The 19,651-nt window shown below is 38.0% G+C and overlaps 1 protein-coding gene across 1 annotated transcript in view; it reads left to right on the top strand.

Annotated features, from left to right (window-relative positions):
* csmd2 (CUB and Sushi multiple domains 2) overlaps nt 1–18,707 on the top strand; it is a 539,567-nt gene extending 520,860 nt beyond the window's left edge. The window contains exons 63-64 of the mRNA XM_069896324.1: nt 5,005–5,188; nt 11,159–18,707. Of these exons, the coding sequence (XP_069752425.1) occupies nt 5,005–5,164 (160 nt within the window). The 3' untranslated portion in view covers nt 5,165–5,188; nt 11,159–18,707. The remainder of the gene's footprint in view (nt 1–5,004; nt 5,189–11,158) is intronic.
* The last annotated feature ends 944 nt before the right edge of the window (nt 18,708–19,651 follow it).

Raw genomic sequence — 19,651 nt, 5'->3', positions numbered from 1 at the left:
GAAAGTGCTAGTGATCCTCCTGACAACTAGAGGGCATCAGAGACTAGTTTGCTGCAGCTCTGTTAGATTCAAGATGGATGCATCCACACAGTTTTGAGTTTGTTCAACAGCTAAATGAACATAGTTGTTTTAAAAGAACCCAAGTTTCTTTATTACAATAAAACAAACATCACATTTGGCATGGTTTACTCTTAAGCTGGAGCAAGTTAATTGAAATGAGTTATTATTACAAACTTTTCATTGTACTTTCTTGAATCTAAAATAAAAAGCAAATATTTTGGTTTAAATCAGACCTTGTATCACTATCATCAATTTTGCTATAAATATATCCAGTTCACAGTGAAAGATTGAGGAGGAACATTTGATAGATGAACAAATGGTGCACTCTCCAGTGTGAATCACACACAAAAAAAAACATTGGTACTGTGAAACCATTAAATCAGATTTGGTACAGCTCTGAATGTAAAATATAGGAATTGCACACTGCAGTGACCACAGATCACAGAAAATACTTAAAGCAGGACAAAACATTCTGACAGATAGATTGCAAGAGGTTCAATACCAAGGAAAACATCAGAATACAATTTAATGGTACTGAACGATTTAGGAAACTTCTAATTTTTTTGTGTTTTGAAAGGCTGGTGATGAAACATATCAACAGTGACAAGGATCCATTCCAGTTTGCCAATCGTAGTAACGGGTCTAAGGTGGATGCCATCTCACTGGCTCTACACAAAGTCCTGGAACACCTGGACATCAAAGAAGCATCAGGCTGCTTTTTATTGACTACAGTTTGGCATTTAACACTATCATCTTCTCAAAGCTCATCAGCAAACTCCCAAGTCCTGGGATCCTGGATTTCCTCACAGAATTAAAGAAACACAGGGCTGTGTTCTTAGTCCCTGGGCTCCACTCACTTTAGACCTATGACTGTGTGGCTCAGAACAATAACACCATCTACAAATTTGCCCACCATATCACAACAGTGGGTTGTATGGATGAGTCAGCGTACAGAATGGAGATTGAAAACTTGGCTGAATGGTAAACCAACACCCCAATGGCATTGTGAAGAAAGCATTCAGTGCCTCTACTTCCTGAGGAGTTTGTGGAGGTTTGATATGACATCAGAAACCCCGGCAAATTTCTAAAGAGGTGTGGTGGAAAGTGTGCTGACTGGCTACGTCACGGTCTGGTATGGAAACACCAATACACCTGTGTGTAAAGCCCTCAAAAATGTAGAGGACAGAGCTCTGGACATCACAGGCAAAACCCTCCCCACTACTGAGTACATCTACAGGGAAAGCTGCTGTCAGAGAGCAGCAGCGATTATCAAAGGCCTTCACCACCTAGCACCTATACCTCTCTCCTGCTGCCATCAGGAAAGAGGGTAGAGGTGCCACAAGGCTTGTACCATAAGGTTCAGGAACAGCTGCTACCCTCCACCATCAGATACCTCAATGACAAACTAAATCAAGGACTCAATTAAGGACTCTTACTTGTGCACTTTATTGATTTTCTTTTTGTTCTCTCTGTTTTGCACAATTTATTTACATTCATTATCTGTTTACAGTTCTTTGTTCACTTTTTACACCATGTACAATTTAGATTTTGCACTACCAATTAGTGGTCACTCTGCTGTGCCCACAGGAAAAAAGGAATCTCATGTGATGTCATGTATGTACTCTGACAATAAATTGGAAATCTAATAGTGCAATTACTGTACTCAAATCTGCACAACTGGGAATGTTCTGGTAAAATGCGAATGTTTCCACCTCTTGGTCTTATTAGGTCAGGCCAAATCTGAAAAATCCATCTGTGTTCAGTTAGTTCTGCAGTAATCAATTATGCTTTTAAAAAATAAATAACTGCATTAAAATAATCATCCCTGCAAGAAGGAGCTGTCCTTTTTCCTCACCTTACCAGCAGCACACATTTCTTAACCAATGCGTAAAGCAGGTCAACAGCATTTCAAAATTGTACAAGATCATTCCTGGCTCAAAATACATCATATCCTCTCATGTTTTGACCAGAAAAAATGTGTTTATGAAGGGAAAAATATAAATCAAAAATAAAACCAAGAATACTACAATGTAAGGTGAGTTCCACCACTATCGTGCGTCTATACTCAAGAGGAAAGCTAATAGTTGCCTCTTTTATTCTGCATGAGTTTTGTTCTCATTTCTGACGAGGGTTGAGTTTTCTGGCTTCCTTAATAGATAATCATTGTAATGAAGTCAAACAGCAGGGAAACAGGCCCTGCTCTTCGACCATCAAGGATCTATTCACACCCAGAATTAAACAAGAAAATCTGCATATGCTGGGGTCAATTGCAATGCACAAAGTGCTGGAGAAACTCAACAGGTCAGACAGCATCCAAAGGAAGTAAAAAGCAGCCAATGTTTCACGCCTGAGTCATTGATTCAGACCAAGAGTTATTTGCAACGATTCTGTAGAAGTACAGGATGGATATTTGAATTATAAAATCATTCTTTGAATTCTATTGCATCCATATAAATATTATTTATATTACATGTATAAATTATTTTCCATCAATCTGAAATTTAAATCACCCAGTCAGGTAGAATGCAAGGTTCCCTCCCTTGAGACTGATTTGGTTTTATGTGAATATGTCCGATTAAAGTCTTTTTCTTTCAAGATTTCACCCTATGAAAAGGATTGAATTCAGTGTTTCAGTTTATGTTCTAATAACAACGGGTGATCATTAAGTTGTCTGATAATTCTGTGCACAGCATAACTGAAATATATGTTGTTACGAGCCCAGAGGACCCCAAAATCCAACAGCATTAGATATTCACCAAGACAAATGGTTACTTAAACAAAAGATGATTTTAATTATCTTTAAACATGAAAATAGAATTAAACTTTATCTTATCTCTATTGACTTTCTCAACTTAACCCCCTTCTAATTCTAAGTGCACGTATATGTAATGTGTGTGTAAGTTCAGAAAAGTTCTTTGATTCACAGTCCAATATCACTTCTCATTCCTCCAAGTTCACTGGTTACAGGCAATTCTTATACTGTGCACAGAATTTAACATGTATAAAGTTCACCAGGCTTTGGTGCTTGAAAGGTAAATGGTTACTGCTCAGGAAGGTTCTTGTTGGTTTTCAGAGAGAGATTTATTGTTGCAGGACATCCACAACTGATGGGGTTTTTTAATCAGCCACTTCAGTGTCCTGCTGATGAAACTTGCCCCTTCAGGGTTCTCCAGATGATAACCTCTTCCTTTCATGTCACCACAGAGTTCCTTTTTGTTTTCTTATTTCAAATGAAACATTAGACAGCCAGTCTTCTCCTCTTGCATGAACCACAAGGGCCTTGACCAGGCTGACTTCCTAATAGGGCTTTCCACAAGCTTGCCAGCTTGTCCTGTTCCAGTCCCAGCTGTTTCTGCTGGCTGTAACACTGCAGAACTGATCTCTCTCTCTCTCTCTCTCACATGTTTTGAATGAGTATATCCATCCAATATAATGTGCATAGATTATGGAAATTACATGCAATTGAAACAGTTCCCTCTTTGAATACTGACTTTTGAGAATAAATAGGAATTGCACTGATCTGTAATCACTTTACCTTTCCTACTGTGTGACAAATACAAATGATTCACTGTATCTTGCAAGAATAATTTATTTTGCCTTAGGTAGGCGACAGAATATAAAATAATGTATGAATGTTTGTTTTCATATTGTTTTTAAACAATTCTATTAATACTTCAATCTGATCAGAAAGAAAGGAAGAAGCCAAGAACCAGCTTGACAAAAAATTTAACCCAATGAAATAAGCAAAACTGGTTAGGATTTTTATTTCCAAGTTCCAGTGACTGGATTGCAGTTGTATCTTGGCAGGATGCTGTGTTAAATTTCCACCAAGCCAACCTTAATTAATTATTAAACCTCAGAAGATGTTTCTTGGCATCTCCTAACAGAGTAATCCCTATATTTTTCCTTAATTTTGTATTCTTCTGTGATCTTTTTCTCATGAGCCCAGCAACTCCCCAGAGATTCTTTTGCCACTCACCTATGCTACAGGTGTTCACAGTGGCTACTTAAGTTACAGATATTGGGGAAAGCAAGAAAACCAGTGCACCTAGAAGAAAGCCATATTAGGAATACCTGAGAATATCTTTGCTGCCTCAAAATGCTTGGTCATATTACAAGGCTTCTGCAGCTTGATATGCTGCATGACCACACCAGCATCCTTTCCAGAAAAGCTGATAAGTTGCTGGATTGATCAAGCTGGGAATAAAAATATTTTGGGTCTCCAGCTTCCTGCTCTCATCATTTCCCAAAGAGCCAAAACTATTGTGGTTGAAATTGGGATCTATACTATCCATCTGATCCCTACAGATAGGTTGGATCTGGATGATAGGTGCTCTCTGAAAATTCAAATGGAATAACTGGAAAAACATTAACATTGATATCCTCATGTATTTCTGGGTTTTTTTTTAATGAAGTGCAGTCAGAGAAAAGATTGTTACTTTAGATTTACATTCAAGAAAAGAGACAAAGAATCAGAACTGATTTATCTGTTAAATTTACTGCACAGTAGAACGCCAATGATCCAGCATTCCTGGGACTTGTCTAGCGCTAGATTGTCAGATGTTCCAGACTGTTGGGTGTTAGACCTGTTGATACCCAACAGTTTTTAATTTTACTTTTTTTATATATGACACAGCAGTACAATAAACTTCCCACTGAATCTAGAGAGTTTAAAGGGAGCATGGGAAGGGAGGGTGCAAGAGAACATTGGAAGCAGTGCTTTGGTGAGATCAAAAGGAACACTGGACGTGGGGAATCAGGTCCCCAGCAAGTTTAAATGGAGCGCATGTAAAGGGATCACGGTGAATTTAAAATGAGAACATCAAAGAAAGCCACGGAACCAGATGTGAAACCATTGGGATATCTGAATAATCAGAGAGTAGCTTATTGGAGAAAAATTCTATTGAAGTCTGTTGGCTTTTGACTGTTCTAAATTTCTTTCAGGAAAAGGCCAAAAGTACCATTCAATGGTTTTGCAGGCCATGAAAATACAAATGGTCGAGCAACTTTTGAAAACCCTATGTATGATCGAAACGTCCAGTCCTCTGACATTGTGGCCAATGAGATTGAGGTGACAGTGAGCACTGTATGCACAGCAGTATAGCACCTATTCTTGACAACAACATCGGTAAGTAGCAGAGTTTAATGAAGTTTCATGGAAATCAATAAATCACATGGTTTTGGTATGTTTTCCAGCTTCTATCTCAAATACCGTATGGCCTTTCCTCTGAGGCACTAAGTCTCTTGAGACCTGGGACGGCACTGTTGGCGTAGCGGTTAGCGCAATGCCAGTACAGCACCAGCAATTGGGACTGGGGTTTGCATCCTGCGCTCTCTGTAAGTAGTATGTATGCTCTCCTCTTGTCTGTATGAATTTTCCCTGGGGGCTTCGGTTTCCTCCCACTGTTTGAAATGTACCGGGGGTGTAGATTCAGGGTACAATTTAGCAGCACGGGCTCATGCACAAAATGGGCCTGTTACCGTGCTGAATAAGTAAATTTTAAAAAGCTATTTGGAACTGTGCACTGCAATTTCTTTCTTCGCCGTTTCATTGCCACATTCACAATGCTCCAATGCATTGGTCAGCTGGCATCACTATTGCACATGTGCTTTCTATTTCCAATTTATTCAAACATAATGAGCTTCCGATTTCCACTTTGCCTTTGCAAAAGAATGACAGACTAAAAATGGTCTTTGGAACAGTTGTCAGGGGTTAAGGATGTGGCCAAAGTAGAGGGGTTTTGTTGTTAATTTATTGAAAAGAAAACGTCTCTTCTTAGAACAGGATTCAAAACTACATTTTGGAAACAAACACTGCACATGCTGGAAATTTAAAATTAAAAGGAAATGCTGGAAGTACTCAACAGGCCAGGCAGCATCTGTGGAAAGAGAAATAAACTTCACATTTACGGTCGAAGAACCTTTGTTTTAATTGGGGAAGGGAGATAAGCAGGTTGAAGTTGCAGAAGAAATGGGGAGCAAGGAGTTGCATGGGAGAAATGCAACATCAAGGGTGTGACTATTGGAATAGGCCATTTGCACAGTAATCATCCATCTGTGAAATAGGTTCAATTGTTCTCCATTGACACAGCCTGACCTGCTCAACATGTCCCTTACCCTTGCATTTTATAATGGTTTACAGTTGAATGTCAGGCTGTTGTTCATTGACTTCAGCTCAGCATTGAATACGATAATTCCCCAGAGGCTGATGGAGAAGCTGTCCTCAGGGGGACTCAACATCCATTTCTGTAACTGGATCCTGGACTTCCTAATGGGAGGACCACAGTCTGTCCAGGTCAGTAGCAGAATATTGAGCACCGTCACGCTGAGCACCGGCGCTTCTCAGGACTGTGTGCTCAGACCACTCCCGTTCAGTGTACTGACCCGTGACTGCATCACCAGATCCAGTTCCAGCAGTGTCATCAAGCTGGCCTCACCAACACAACGATGAGTTGCACTACAGAGAAGTGGAAAATTTCATGAAATGGTGCGAGAATAACAGCCTGAGTTTCATCATGGTCAAGATGAAGGAAATGATTGTGGATTTCAGAAGGACTGGAATGACCACCCTTCACTACACATCAACAACTTTGCAGTGGAGAGCACCAAGTTCCTTGGAGTTTCCTTAATTACTGACCTATCATGGACACTCAACATCTCCTCACTTGTCAGGAAGGCGCAACAACAACTGTACTTCTTACCACCCATTCATCATTATGCCAACCTTCTGTGGGAGCTCTATCGAGAGCATCCTGGCCAGCTGCAGAGAAGTGGATTGAAGATCAATTCACAGGACTATAAGAGTGGCAGAGAGTCTCCCATCCCCCAAATCGATGTCATCTACCGAGATCATTATTTGAAGAGAGTGGGCAAAATTATTGAGGACCCTTTCCACCCCGCACACAGCATCTTTCAGCTGCTCCCATCGGGGAAGAGATATCAAAGCCACCATCAGGCTGAGGAACAACATCTCCCCACAGGCAATGCAAATACAAAAGAACTGCTCATTTGCACAAAACAATTTTTATTTAATTTTAGAGATAGAATACTTGTCCTGCATATGTATTATTTGTCTGTATGTGTATTATGTCTGGATGTTTTTGTACTGAAGACCGGAGAACACTGTTTCATCGGTTTGTACAATCAGATGACAATAAACTACTTGACATTTTGTGACTGTATTATCACTCTCTAGCTGTAGCTGTCAATCCGTAGAACACAACTTCTCCCCTCGATGGCCCCAGCAATCCTGATTCCACCATCTCACAATTATTCCCATTCTCCTTCTTTCTCTGCAACTTCAAATTAACTTGTTTTTCACTTTCTCAGTTCTGGTGAAGGGACTTGGACCTGAAAGGTTATCTTCGATTCTCTTTCCATAGTGGCATCATAATCTGTTCAGTGACTTCAATATTTTCTGATTGATTTCAAATCCAAATAATGTTGGTGGATAAAAAGTCTCATCTTCAATGTTTTGAGGACATGAGCGAAATGAATTTGCTGTGTCTCAATCCAATTTCAACTGCAAACAGAATTGCTCACATTTCCCCAATGGTTAGCTTAAATAGACCATCAAGTTTGGAGAGACCAGAATAATGATGGCTCCAAATATTTACCATGGTTAAAACAAATTGCCTGAAGAGATTTACATCTGGGTTATACTAAATCTGGCTTTGGTATCAGTGTTGAACAAGAAATAATGAGTATTCAATGTCATTCTCCAACTCTAACTTTACTGAATGCAAACTTTCATACAAACAAAGCCTTGCCACCTGCTTTGTTATTTTTAATTTTTTTTAAAGAGATACAGATAGTCCTCGACTTCCAACCTACGTTAGTTGGGTCCACCTGCACATACAAGTAATTTTTTTTTAAATTCTTTATTGAAACTGTACATATTTTGTATTAACATTACTGTATACAGTGATCCCCATTCCCAGCAGCAGCCCAAAGTCCTCTCTCCCCGTTCCTTGTGGCAACCCAAGGTCCCCGTTCCCTGACTTACAACCAAACCCAAGTTACATCCAATCCTTCGGTCCCCATTATGGTCATCGAAGACTACCTGTACTGCATAGTAAAAGGGCCACCTGGCCCCCAAGCCCATGCACCCCCCTCAAATGCAACAATGAACCTACAAACCCCATTCATTTTTGAAGGGCGAGAGGAAACCCACGCAGACATGGGGAAAACATAAAAACTGCTTGGACAGCGCTGGATTCAAATCCAAGTTGCTGGCGCAGTAATAGCTTTGTGCTAACTGCTGTGCTCATTGTGTTCCTGTTTAGTTGTATGAGGAATTTTAAGTATTTTTTTTAATGTCTGATATTTGGAAATATTTAGAAAAATGAAGTAAATAATTAAAACAAATACATATTGCTGAAATAATTAAACACTCTTAATTTTCCCCTTGCTTCTGAATTGTAGCTCATGATCCCAATGGAAATCACTGGGTGTCGAACCATGCTAACTTGTCGCAACATCTGCAAGGCAATTTCGCTGTGCCTTGTTGGATAACCTCAGTGAGTCTGAGCTCCATTGGCGGAGCCTTTGGGGAAACCAGTGGCAGTGCACAACAACAAGATTTGAGTTTATGAATCTGTCATCAATCACAGACTTCTTCATTTGACAACATTTGCATAGAAATTCCAGATAACCACTGCTTAAACAGATAAGCATTAGTGGTTCCTTTCAGAAATACAGCCATTCTAGCCCAGCATAATGTCTAAAAATGAAATCCTGTCAACTGCTCTGAAAATTGCAACTTTCCAAATGACTTGGGCATTAATCTCTTTTTGATGGAGAAAGTTGCAGATGTCTACTTGTTTGAAAAGGCAAATTTTACATTTAAATTTTTTAATTCGACATACAGCCCTGTAACAGGCCAATTTGGCCCTATGAGTCTGTGCCACCCAAATTAAACCCCATTAACCTACAACCAGTATGTTTTGAAAGGTGGGAGGAAACCCACGCAGACATGGGGAGAACATACATACTCCTTGCAGACACCGCAAGATTCGAACCCAGGTCTGACCCCGATCACTGGCTCTGCAAAAGCATTGTGCTGTCTGCTACCCCCAACTGTGCCACCCTAATTTTTTTTATGCCTTCATATTTTAGATTCCCCATTTATCAACTCAGCACTATTCTTAAAATTAATTCCACATTGTAATCTGAAGTTGTAAAATACTGGGCTGGATCATGCAAAATCTAGTCTGCCCTTCTGCTTGGTTCTTAGATATTCCTGTAGCTGCACTTTGGTTTTTACAAACATCCTCCAGGCTCCAAGGCTGTGGTCCTCCCACGAGTCATTTTTGGCCTACAATTATTGACTAGGCCTCAACCAATGTAATTTTCAACTGTCTTCATACTTTTTTAATAATATTGATTTTTTTAAATTAAACAATATTTTAAAAAATGCTTAAAACATATTTAAGTGATGGAAATTAATTAAAAATAATGATTGTTTAATGTAATTTATTTTAAAATCACTTATTTGAGCAGTCAGATACAAAGTGTGCCTAGTTCTTCACTTCAGCACATTTGAGCTGTCCCCTGGAGTCCAGCAGTAAAGCAGGAGGTGCTGGCATCTGATATTAAACTCATTCCTGACCAATGTTGCAGTGCATTTGAATAAGCTGATTTTCACACTATGGCTCGCTGGCAGATCTTCATAGAACCATTGGCCAGTCGGCAACACCATCTGGTCCTTGGTATTTGATTGGCTAATGCCATCAGTTTAAAGTATGAACTGTAGTATAAGCAGCTTGATTTAATCATGGCTTGTATCATGTTGATCAAAATGTAATGTTTTTACCATATGATTACACCAGATTTACTCAGACTACATTACACAGTAATTGCCTATTCATGGCCAGTGGTCTTCTTTGGAAAACAAATTATTTCCTTAGCTGTCTAGCCTTGGGACATTTTGATAAAGAGTGAGATTTCTTCCTCAGTCTGATTATTTTTAATTGTTAAGATCAATTGTGATGCTGTCATGACAAAAAAAATTGTACTTGGCTTAATAACCTCACCATCAGAATCAGCCTTTTACCAAAATTGCATCTTACTGAGAACATAATTTTTTTGGCACATGTTGAATTATGAATAAAATGATAGCACATGAATGTAAGGGTTTGCTTGTCTTCAGGCAAAAACGCTGTCTTCAACATTGCCTATTTGGACTTCTTAAAGGAGTACAAGAATTTTTGTTCTTTCTTGTTTCCATAAACAAGATGATTTTTTTGTAAAGAGGATCACATTGCTTTTTAATATTTTTATTAACATTGAAATTTCACATCTGAAATATATGGATATATGTTAAAATTCAAAAAAATATGATTCCTAAATGATATAATTTCATCCAAGGTGCTTTGTATTGATATTATATTATTTAATTATATTAAAAAAAAGGAAAATCTAAACCCACTACCAAGAAAGAAACTGTTTGGTCAGAGAAAGAAGAAAAGAAAGACAGTCTCCTATCAGTGATAAATTACCTTATTAGTCAGCATTTCTTCCTTCACAACAAATCAAAGATTATAAAAATAATTCAAAAAGGGTCCCCACAGTGTTTGAAAATTTAAATTCGTGATGATTTGTTTTAAAACAGGCCAATTGTCCTCAAAGCACAACATCGATTGGCACCACAAATGCCCAGAATGCTGGCAGCCTTGTACATTTCTTTTTCATTGCTTCTGTTCAGGGAAACGTGCATCCTGCTCAAGGTTCACTGAGTTGTGCCAAGCTGGAGATAATACAAATTGACATCATGGTATGGAATTAATGTAGTGGACAAAGAAAACAAATTGGATAGGCCTAATCAATCATATACTCTTGGTTTGATTTGCAAACAAAAGAAAATTAAAAAGAAACTCTTTGTGATATCTTTATGCTTCAACATTGTTCTACCTTAGATTACAAAAGTTGTACATATGAGGTCAAAGAGTTTAGGTGAACTTCATCATTCATGCTTGTTTGGTTGTAATAGGAAAAGAATTGGATTGAGTACAAGAAAGTTTTAATTCTCTCATCAACCAGTCACAGTATCTCTACGGGCCTTGTTGACTTTTTGAGTTTTCATTTTGTTTCCAAACAGAATGCTAAAGTTCAGAGTCGCCTCATCAGATTCGACGGCTGCTTTCCTTCAAAGACACAATAACCGTGGAGAAGCTACTGGGACGTCGCCCTATCCATTACTTCTATTTATGAAGAACTAGGGTGAGGGAAGCCAAGGTTTAAACTTACCTGAAAGTACTGCAGTTTAAAAAAAAAGCAGGCTATTCTTCGTGTGGTAACCAAGAGGGTGTGTGTGATGATGAACTGAACGCATCACTGAGCTCAACCCCTCAAAATTCACTGACTCCCAAAATCATATCCAATAGCCGGGTGACATTTTAGCAGAGAAATTTTAGAAAGAAGGAACTAAAGTTTAGACCTGGTTCACACATGGATCAATTTAAACTGCAAGGTGCAATTATTCAACAACATCCAACAAACGATAGAAATGTGTGTTGAAACACCTTTCAGTCAATATATTGAGTTCTCTGGAGATGAATGGACCCGAGACCATCCTTTCATGCTGTTTCTTGCCCTTATTGAGTCATGAGAAGTGCTTGCTTAAACCCTCTGTCAACAGACTGTAATTTCACATTGTTGACCATTCTTTTGCGTTATACATTATTCTTACTACAAGACAGATAATGACACATGAATCCAAATACTGAAAGGAAATATGAATGTACATTTCCATTGGATATTCTTTCAGCTTCAATGGCAAAGTTTGATATTGTTCAGGATTTATAATGATTTCTTAATAACTGCAATGATGTTCATTTTTAACAAAGGTGAGGTCACTGTTAATTTCCTTGAACAGTTTGGCAAATATACAACCTATATTTTTAATGAAGGACCATATATTAAAGTTCTTTTTTTCAAATTTATGCCCTGTTAGAGCCCTGTTAGGGCTCCAAACTCAAATCCAAGTGGATTACTTTGATCCCACAATCCTGCTTATCTTTCCCCAACCTTGGTTTCAAGACTAGTTCTCTTCTTCCATTCTAAAAATCCATCCCTCAAAGAAGAGCTTTAATTTTTCCTTTACTGTCCACCACCACTGCCTTTTCAATTATCTATAATCTGATCTTGATAACACTAATGGAACACTCTCAAAAAGGACTATGAAGGAGAAGATTAAATTTATTGAGTGTGGGAATGGAATGTTGGGAATGCTCTCAGAGCAGGTATAGACTGAATGGGCTGAATGGCCTATTTCACGAGGCAGTATGAGAACATCGTAGCTTAAGAATGAAAGATCTGCCATGAAATGACACAATGAAACTCCTTAAAGTGGGAATTTATTGAAGACCACTCATGTGGGAATATATTGGAGTTTCTGTATAAGGCCTCCTTGAAGAGGAAAAAATTAGTGGTCATATTGAATCAGTAGGACACAATAATGATAGCACAACAACTTGAATTTGGAGGGCTCCTTTAAAATTGTAATCATCCCAAAGACCTTTGTGAGATTACAAATGAAATACAATGATCAGACATTTAGAAGGATGATCCAAAATTTTAGATGTTAAGAATCATTTAAAGAGAGGAGAAGTAAATGGTTGTGGCATATAATGACAGATGGTGGCTAAGAGCATGTTGACCAATGGTGGAGTGATTGAAAAGGGATCTACAAAAGGAGAACAGCCTACAGCTTTGAGAGAGGTAGAAGACAAATTATGGACATCTACAATCTGTTGGCTTGACCCATGCTGCTGTTCGAGGCTCTGGGAAAAGTCTATTCATATGGGTTTTTTTGTTGGAATGTGGAAGGACTAGATTTTGAGAGTTGTTTTTTGGAGTTGTGTTCCTTTGTATGATTTTTAAAGATGGATCGATGAAAATGCAGTTAAAACGTACAATGCCTGAAATTGGATCATTTTTCAATAAAACTTTGTGTAGGATATATTGGGCCAGATGATGGTGATTCCATAGTTCACCAATTACATGAGTGTGCATCAATATGCTCTGGATTTCCAATTCTGTCCCCTGAAACGCAGAACATGCAGCTTAGTTCTTTGGTGTCAGTTAGGCTAAATGTGAATTCTTTACTGGAGCAAGAATAGTCAGGCTCAACAATATAACTTGCCTGTGCTTGTCTGCATGGAGCTGAGACAACTACAAACTATACCATGATGGACGATCTTATTCTTCTGATTAGAAGAATGTGATATTTTATCTGCACCAATTTTGCCTTGGGGTCTCTCAATTTGTCAGAAGCTATTACCCATGTCCCTGAAAAAGACAACAGGACTTCAACTCATTAGCTCCCCAGTCAGTTGTGGTAGTATCACCATTAAATCCAGGGTGGAACCACAAATAAGTGCTTTCTTGGAAAGGTTTGTGCTTCTAAAATAAAATTAAGGACTGTGGCTGACATTTGGTATAGAGAAAAGGATATCTTTGGATTTGGCAATGTCCAAGAACATTGGAAAATTGAACTATCCTTGTAAAACCAAGAAAAGGTCATTGTTATTAATAAAAAATCTGCAGATGCTGGAATCCTGAACTAAAAACAGAAAATGCTGGAACATGGTTGGCATAGCAGTCAGTGCAACGCGATTGGGACTGGATCAGGGTTTGAATCCTGCATGTCTGTAAGGAATTTTGTATGTTCTCCCGTGTCTGCATGTGTTTTCTCCAGAGGCTCCGGTTTCTTCCCACCCCCCTTCAATAATGTACCACGGGCTGTAGGTTAACTGGGGTAAATGGGTGGCATGGACACGTGAGCCAAAATGGCATATTACTGTGCTGTATGCCTAAAGAAATATAAAATAAAATTTCAGCAGGTCAGATCACATCTGTGGAAAAAAATCCTAACATTTCAGGTCAAAGGTCGTTCATCAGAATTAAGCTCCTGAATTTTCCCTGTATTTTCTGTTTTTATTAGAAAAGTTTGTTAGATGCTACAGCTTTGATATATTTGAGAACATTAATGAAGTGACATGTATATTCCAATGAGCAGTTGCTTGACTGAATTTAGGCATCACTGAGATCGATTGGTGTCATTAATATACCAGATAATTGAGTTGTAGCAGTGATTGCTGGAGTGGGAAGGAGAGAGAAACATTCAGGAAACTCTATTCAAGTTTTCTAGGATGCTTATTTGGGAATGTTAAAATACTGCATTGGTGGTGGGGGAGGGAAGCAATGGATATTTTAATCATCAGATCCTTCAGCAAATCTCACTTGTGCTTGAGGTTCATGAATTATGATTCAGCAATGTAGGGTTTGTACCTTAATGGGCAGAAATATGCTGCCTGTTCTCCCTTCATAAAACTGTGCCCTGGAACACATTTTCTCTAGGTCTGATATGGTGAAGAGTTTAATAAGATTGAAGTATCAGGGTTTTGATCAATGGAAGGGAGGGGTTCTGGATCAGCGATGAAACAGATTGTATTGGAGTGAAGTTATGATCTGAAGGACCCCCCCCCCCCCCTCAGCAATCCCCAGGACTCATACAGTCATTGGATTTTAGAGGATGGAAACTGTTGAAGGGAAGAGGAATGAAGATTGAGAATGAAAGACTGGTATTCAGGAAGGGGATGGTGGAGAGTGGTTGGTTGGATGCCTGAAACCTGATGGAGAGAGGGTTGCATTCTGAGGGATAGGGAGTATCAGGTTCAGCAGCGAATAAGAGAGCAAAAAATACAGAGTTGATTGATAAAAGTGAAGAGACGCTGTAGAATCTTTTTCAGTGCAAAAGATGCCCAAAGGACTCCCAGTTGCCCCTAACATGCCCAGTGATAGGAACTGCCTCTTTAACAACATGACGCATGGGAGAGATATTTGATCGCTTCCAATGACATTTGCAGGTTGACCTCTTGCATTGAATTTGGAAAGGAGTTCAATATAATTCCCAATTATATTGCAACCAATGACAAAGTTCTAGTGATTTACTGCATGTTTCACTCATGACATATAGAATTGCAGTATGTTGTCCCAATCCTTTTTTAAACATGAAAAATAAGAATGGTGGTGCTGAACTTGTCAGAATGGGGACCTTCCATCCTGATTGACAAGCATTTTTTGTTGTGGTTGTTATAGCTTTTGTATTTGATCAACTGATATTAAATTTTAATTTCACTGAAGGGTTAAATAACAGGAACGGGAACACTTTAATTGAATGTGTTTACGATACAGACAAGAATATTAAATAATGACACATCCTTATTTTCTTCAAGAGAATAATTGCAAATTCTCAGTTATTCAATAAGCAGATGAATCACTGAGGAAAAGAATATAATCCAAAAAATGTTTATTTCTTTAAAGTTTCTAGTCTACTAAGGGAGATGTATTTTGAAGGAATATGGCAGAGCAAATTTGTAATTTTTTTGAATGATAGTCATCTGTTTCTTTGCACATCTAAATATTTCTGAGACACAATCTCCCAATGTTTATCATTTGCAGCCTTTCTGGTCAGTGTTTCTGATGTTCAGTTGAATGTGTTGAAAACCAAGAACATGGAGATAAAAATCCATGGTCAATTTATTCTATATTAACTAAATTTCAAAATGTTTCATAACTGCATGGTGGTTAAATCCTTGGGGTCAGAAAGAGAGTACCGTACTTTGTAAAAAAAATGTATTTGTCTTGCATATACACTCAGAGTTGTGAAGGAAAAACAATTTGTCATATTTGTAACAGTGCCAATCTATTGTTGCAGTTCTCTTTGTCTCTTTCATTCCTTCAATATTTTGCTTCTTTAAGTGGCTTTACAAAATTAATAAATTTAACACGTATCAATCTATTCAATAGAGCCATAGAGCATAGAACCATGGAAAACTACAGCACAGAAACAGGCCCTTCAGCCCATCTAGCTGATGCCAAATTCTTTATACACCTGGATACATCAACCTGTACCTGGACTACAGCCCTCCATGTCCCTCTCATCCATTCATCTTTCCAATCTTCTGTTGAATGTCAAAATTGAATCTGCATCCACCACCTCTGCTGGGAGCCAGATCCATACCCTTTCCTCAGTGATTCCTCAGCTTAGTGAATGAGTGAGGATGTTCCCCTTAAACATTCCACTTTTCACCCACAACTTGTATCCTCTCATTGCTGTCTCACCCAACGTTAGTGAAAAAGCCTGTTTGCATTGTCCCTAGCTATCCCCCTCCAAATTTTGTACCTCTATCAAATCTGCTTATTCTCCAATGTCCAGTGAAGAAAGTCTGAACCTATTCAAACTTTCCCTACAACTTCGCTCTGAGCAAGAGAATAAATAGATTATTTCTGAGATCTAATTTTTTCAAATTGCAGACTCGTGTTAGCAAAGGAGAAATAAATTATTAGAGAGTTCAAAACCCCTTTTTGAAGTCACAACACATTTGTTTTTTGCAAATATTAGCTTTGAACAACATACTTCACAACTTTTGGGAAAGCAAGGGTCCCACATGTAAGTTATATGGTCAGCAAAAAAATGGTGGATGTATTAGGGTGGCCAGAAAATCCAAAGTTTCAACTTAGAAAGGATTAAATGGCACAAGGAAGAAAATGTGAAGGGTGTTTCCCATCAACGATTGTGATTGCAACCATCCAGTCATATATATAACAATTACAGGCCAGTTTGGCCCTTCTAGTCCGCACTGACAGTGGAAAAAAAATGCAGCAGGGGAACAGGCTCTTCGGCCCATGTCTCTGTGCTGAACGTGAAGTCCAAGTTAAGCAAAAACTTACTGTGTATACTCGTGTAAGTCAAATATGAGTTTCCAATCAGTTTGAACTCAGTTGTATATTTCAAATGATGTCGTCCTGAGGGAGAGCGCCAAATTAAAAACTGTCCTGTGTATACAAGTAAAACAGAGCTGGGGATCATTGACCCAAGATCATCTCCTTTTCCAGTTCATTTCTCCTTTAAGTACTAGTTCAGAATCCTGGATGTAACAGTGGCATGGATTTTTTTTTTAATGTGTTTTAAAAACATAGCAAACCAATTTGTGTTTTACTTCCGAGTGGTCATTTGTTTTGCAGTTAATTATGCAATATTTGACTTTAATCTCACTGTATTCCTTAAAATGGCAGTTTTGCAACAACTCATGGCTTCAGATTTTAGGTTTGGATTCGGCTTTTCCACAAATGACACTCCCTATTGAGTAGAGTAATGGGCAGCTTAATTTTGTCACTGATGACTGAGAAATGAAAGCGTCCGAATATATTGCATTCACTAATTCCATAATAATGGTTCAGTATTATCACACTGACTCCAAACTGAAGAAGGCAATGCTATTATTTAATCAATTGCCAATTAGAAAGTAAGAGTCTAAAATATAATTGGTTTTTGAATTTTAAATTGCACAGGCTTGCTTGCACTTTTAATAAGGAGTTTATTTCCCCATTTTATAATATAGTAGTTAAGAGGAAGAATACTGGTGTTTTCTTAATTATCAGATCAAATGGATCGACTAAGATAAAACAGGTGCTGCTTCCTTGTATACTCTGAACAGTTGAGCTCTAGAATTCCTGATTGAGTTGACAAAATTAAGGCTATGCCACTCCAGATTTGTTATCCAGCTCAATTTATTTTCAGAATATTGAAAACAGCCAAGATAGCAATTTTAAAATATGTTATTTAGCTTGGCCTCACTTATCTTCCTTGACTTCTCACCGTGTGAGGGTGCAGTGATGTGGAAGAGGGCATCCATTTTCATTGCAAGATTCCCAATGTTTATCCGATTGCAAAAGTGAGGTTAGGCCGAATGGATCAGAGAGCCATTTCCGATTTTCCACAACTTTCAGTTTTTGTTCATTGAGAAAAGACTTAGCTTTGTGTCGAGTGTTTGATAGAATGAATCAATCTTTACATTTGTGTAGTGCCAATTTGGTAGAATAATATAACCATGAGAACATTCTGATAATTGAATGCTGTTAAGAAATAATGTCTAATTTCTACACCCATCTGTACCTCAAATGTGTACAGATTGCATGCCAAAAGGTCATGTGCAGTGAAACACTGGTTACTTTGGAAAACCATGAATAGGTCCTGTTGTGATTCTGTTACCATACTGTTAAACAAAATAAAAACTTCATCTTGTTTTGTTTAAATTCATTATTATGATTTGCTTGGCAGAGATGATCATATTCAAAAACTCACGTCTTGTAAAAATGACATTATTGTGTAAGATGTCCTCTGATGCTCCAAACATGCCAGCTAACTAATGTAATAATGACAATGGCCCCTCATTTTACAGCCAAAGTAGCTTCTCCCCAAACTCCACACCTTGACTTGCTTCAACACAAGCTATTTATTTATATCAAATTTATTCTGCAAGAAATCTTTTCTTCCACTGAATCACATGCATTAAATTTGCATCATGTGGAAAGAACCGTTTTTTTTGTACAGAGATATATTTTTATGCAAAAGAAGTAACAAGTTTGTACAGCAAATTAAGGACAAGTTCTAAATGTTTTTCATTATTGTAGTGAATGATGTGGAAATTGGCTTTTATATTAAAGAAGATAAGTAGTATACAAATTGTACAATACACAATTTATGTAGAGGTGTGTAAATATGTATTATATTATCGATGTGTCGACTTGTCTTTATGACCACTCTGCTATATATATAAATATATATATATGTACTTTATCTGTCTGTATATGATGCTTTGCATTGTGTTTCATCTTAGTATACTTTACTGAATTTGAAGACAATTTTAACTTTTTGAATAAAAGTTTTGACAATGAACTTTTCATGTAAAAGCTGACTGAATTTGTTGCGATCATCTGTAAAATGTTGGGACTAAATGACTAAAATAAGATTTTTTTTGGCTTTGAAGTGAATGGTTTGGAGTCCATGAAGAATTCTTTTTTTTTTCTTTTTGTGACTTTTGTAGCAATTAGGCTTCTTTGAGTTTAGTTTTACATCAATACCCAATAATCTCTTAATCTGACCAGCAGCAAGTTGTGAGTAGAGAAAATTGGAAACTCCATTGGGTTGTACAATTGTTTTGAAAATGTATTGTGAGATTGAAATGGCAATTCAATTTAAAACCCAATCAGCAAGTTCTCGTTGCATGCTTTCAGATATTGTAGTACTAACAATGGGAGCCACTGGGCCTACTTGCACCACCATACCAGAAGATTCATAGCTTGTGTGTGGCAACGGCTTTGATCACCAGAGTGAGCATTATTTTCAGACGCCAACTGCTGAATGGAACGTTTCCTATATCCTCTGTAATTAGTCTTAATGATGTGAAATACTTTCATCAGATCCCATCATAATCTCTCTCTTCAAAGGAGAGCACTGATTTCTGCTGTCTGTCCACATAATTAATAAAATCTCTGACACTGCAAGATTCAATTTATCGTCATGTAATAAAAAAGTGTCATAATTACATGAAATTGCCTGTAAGGCAGACAGATTCGCCATCGGCAGAAATTGCCTGCAGTAACTTACAGTTGGAGAAAGAGGCAAAAGAGTGTCCTTCCCCTTCCCCCACCCCCCGTGTTTGTGGATTCACCTCCAGTGCACCCGCACCCTCCACAGCATCCATGGTCACACAGGGAGGAGACCAAACCATTGGCAACCTGA

Source organism: Narcine bancroftii, chromosome 8, assembly GCF_036971445.1.
Source record: "Narcine bancroftii isolate sNarBan1 chromosome 8, sNarBan1.hap1, whole genome shotgun sequence".
In the NCBI taxonomy this organism is placed as follows: Eukaryota; Metazoa; Chordata; class Chondrichthyes; order Torpediniformes; family Narcinidae; genus Narcine; species Narcine bancroftii.
The sequence above is the reverse complement of the archived record's forward strand: the minus strand, read 5'-3'. Positions and strand labels throughout refer to the sequence as shown.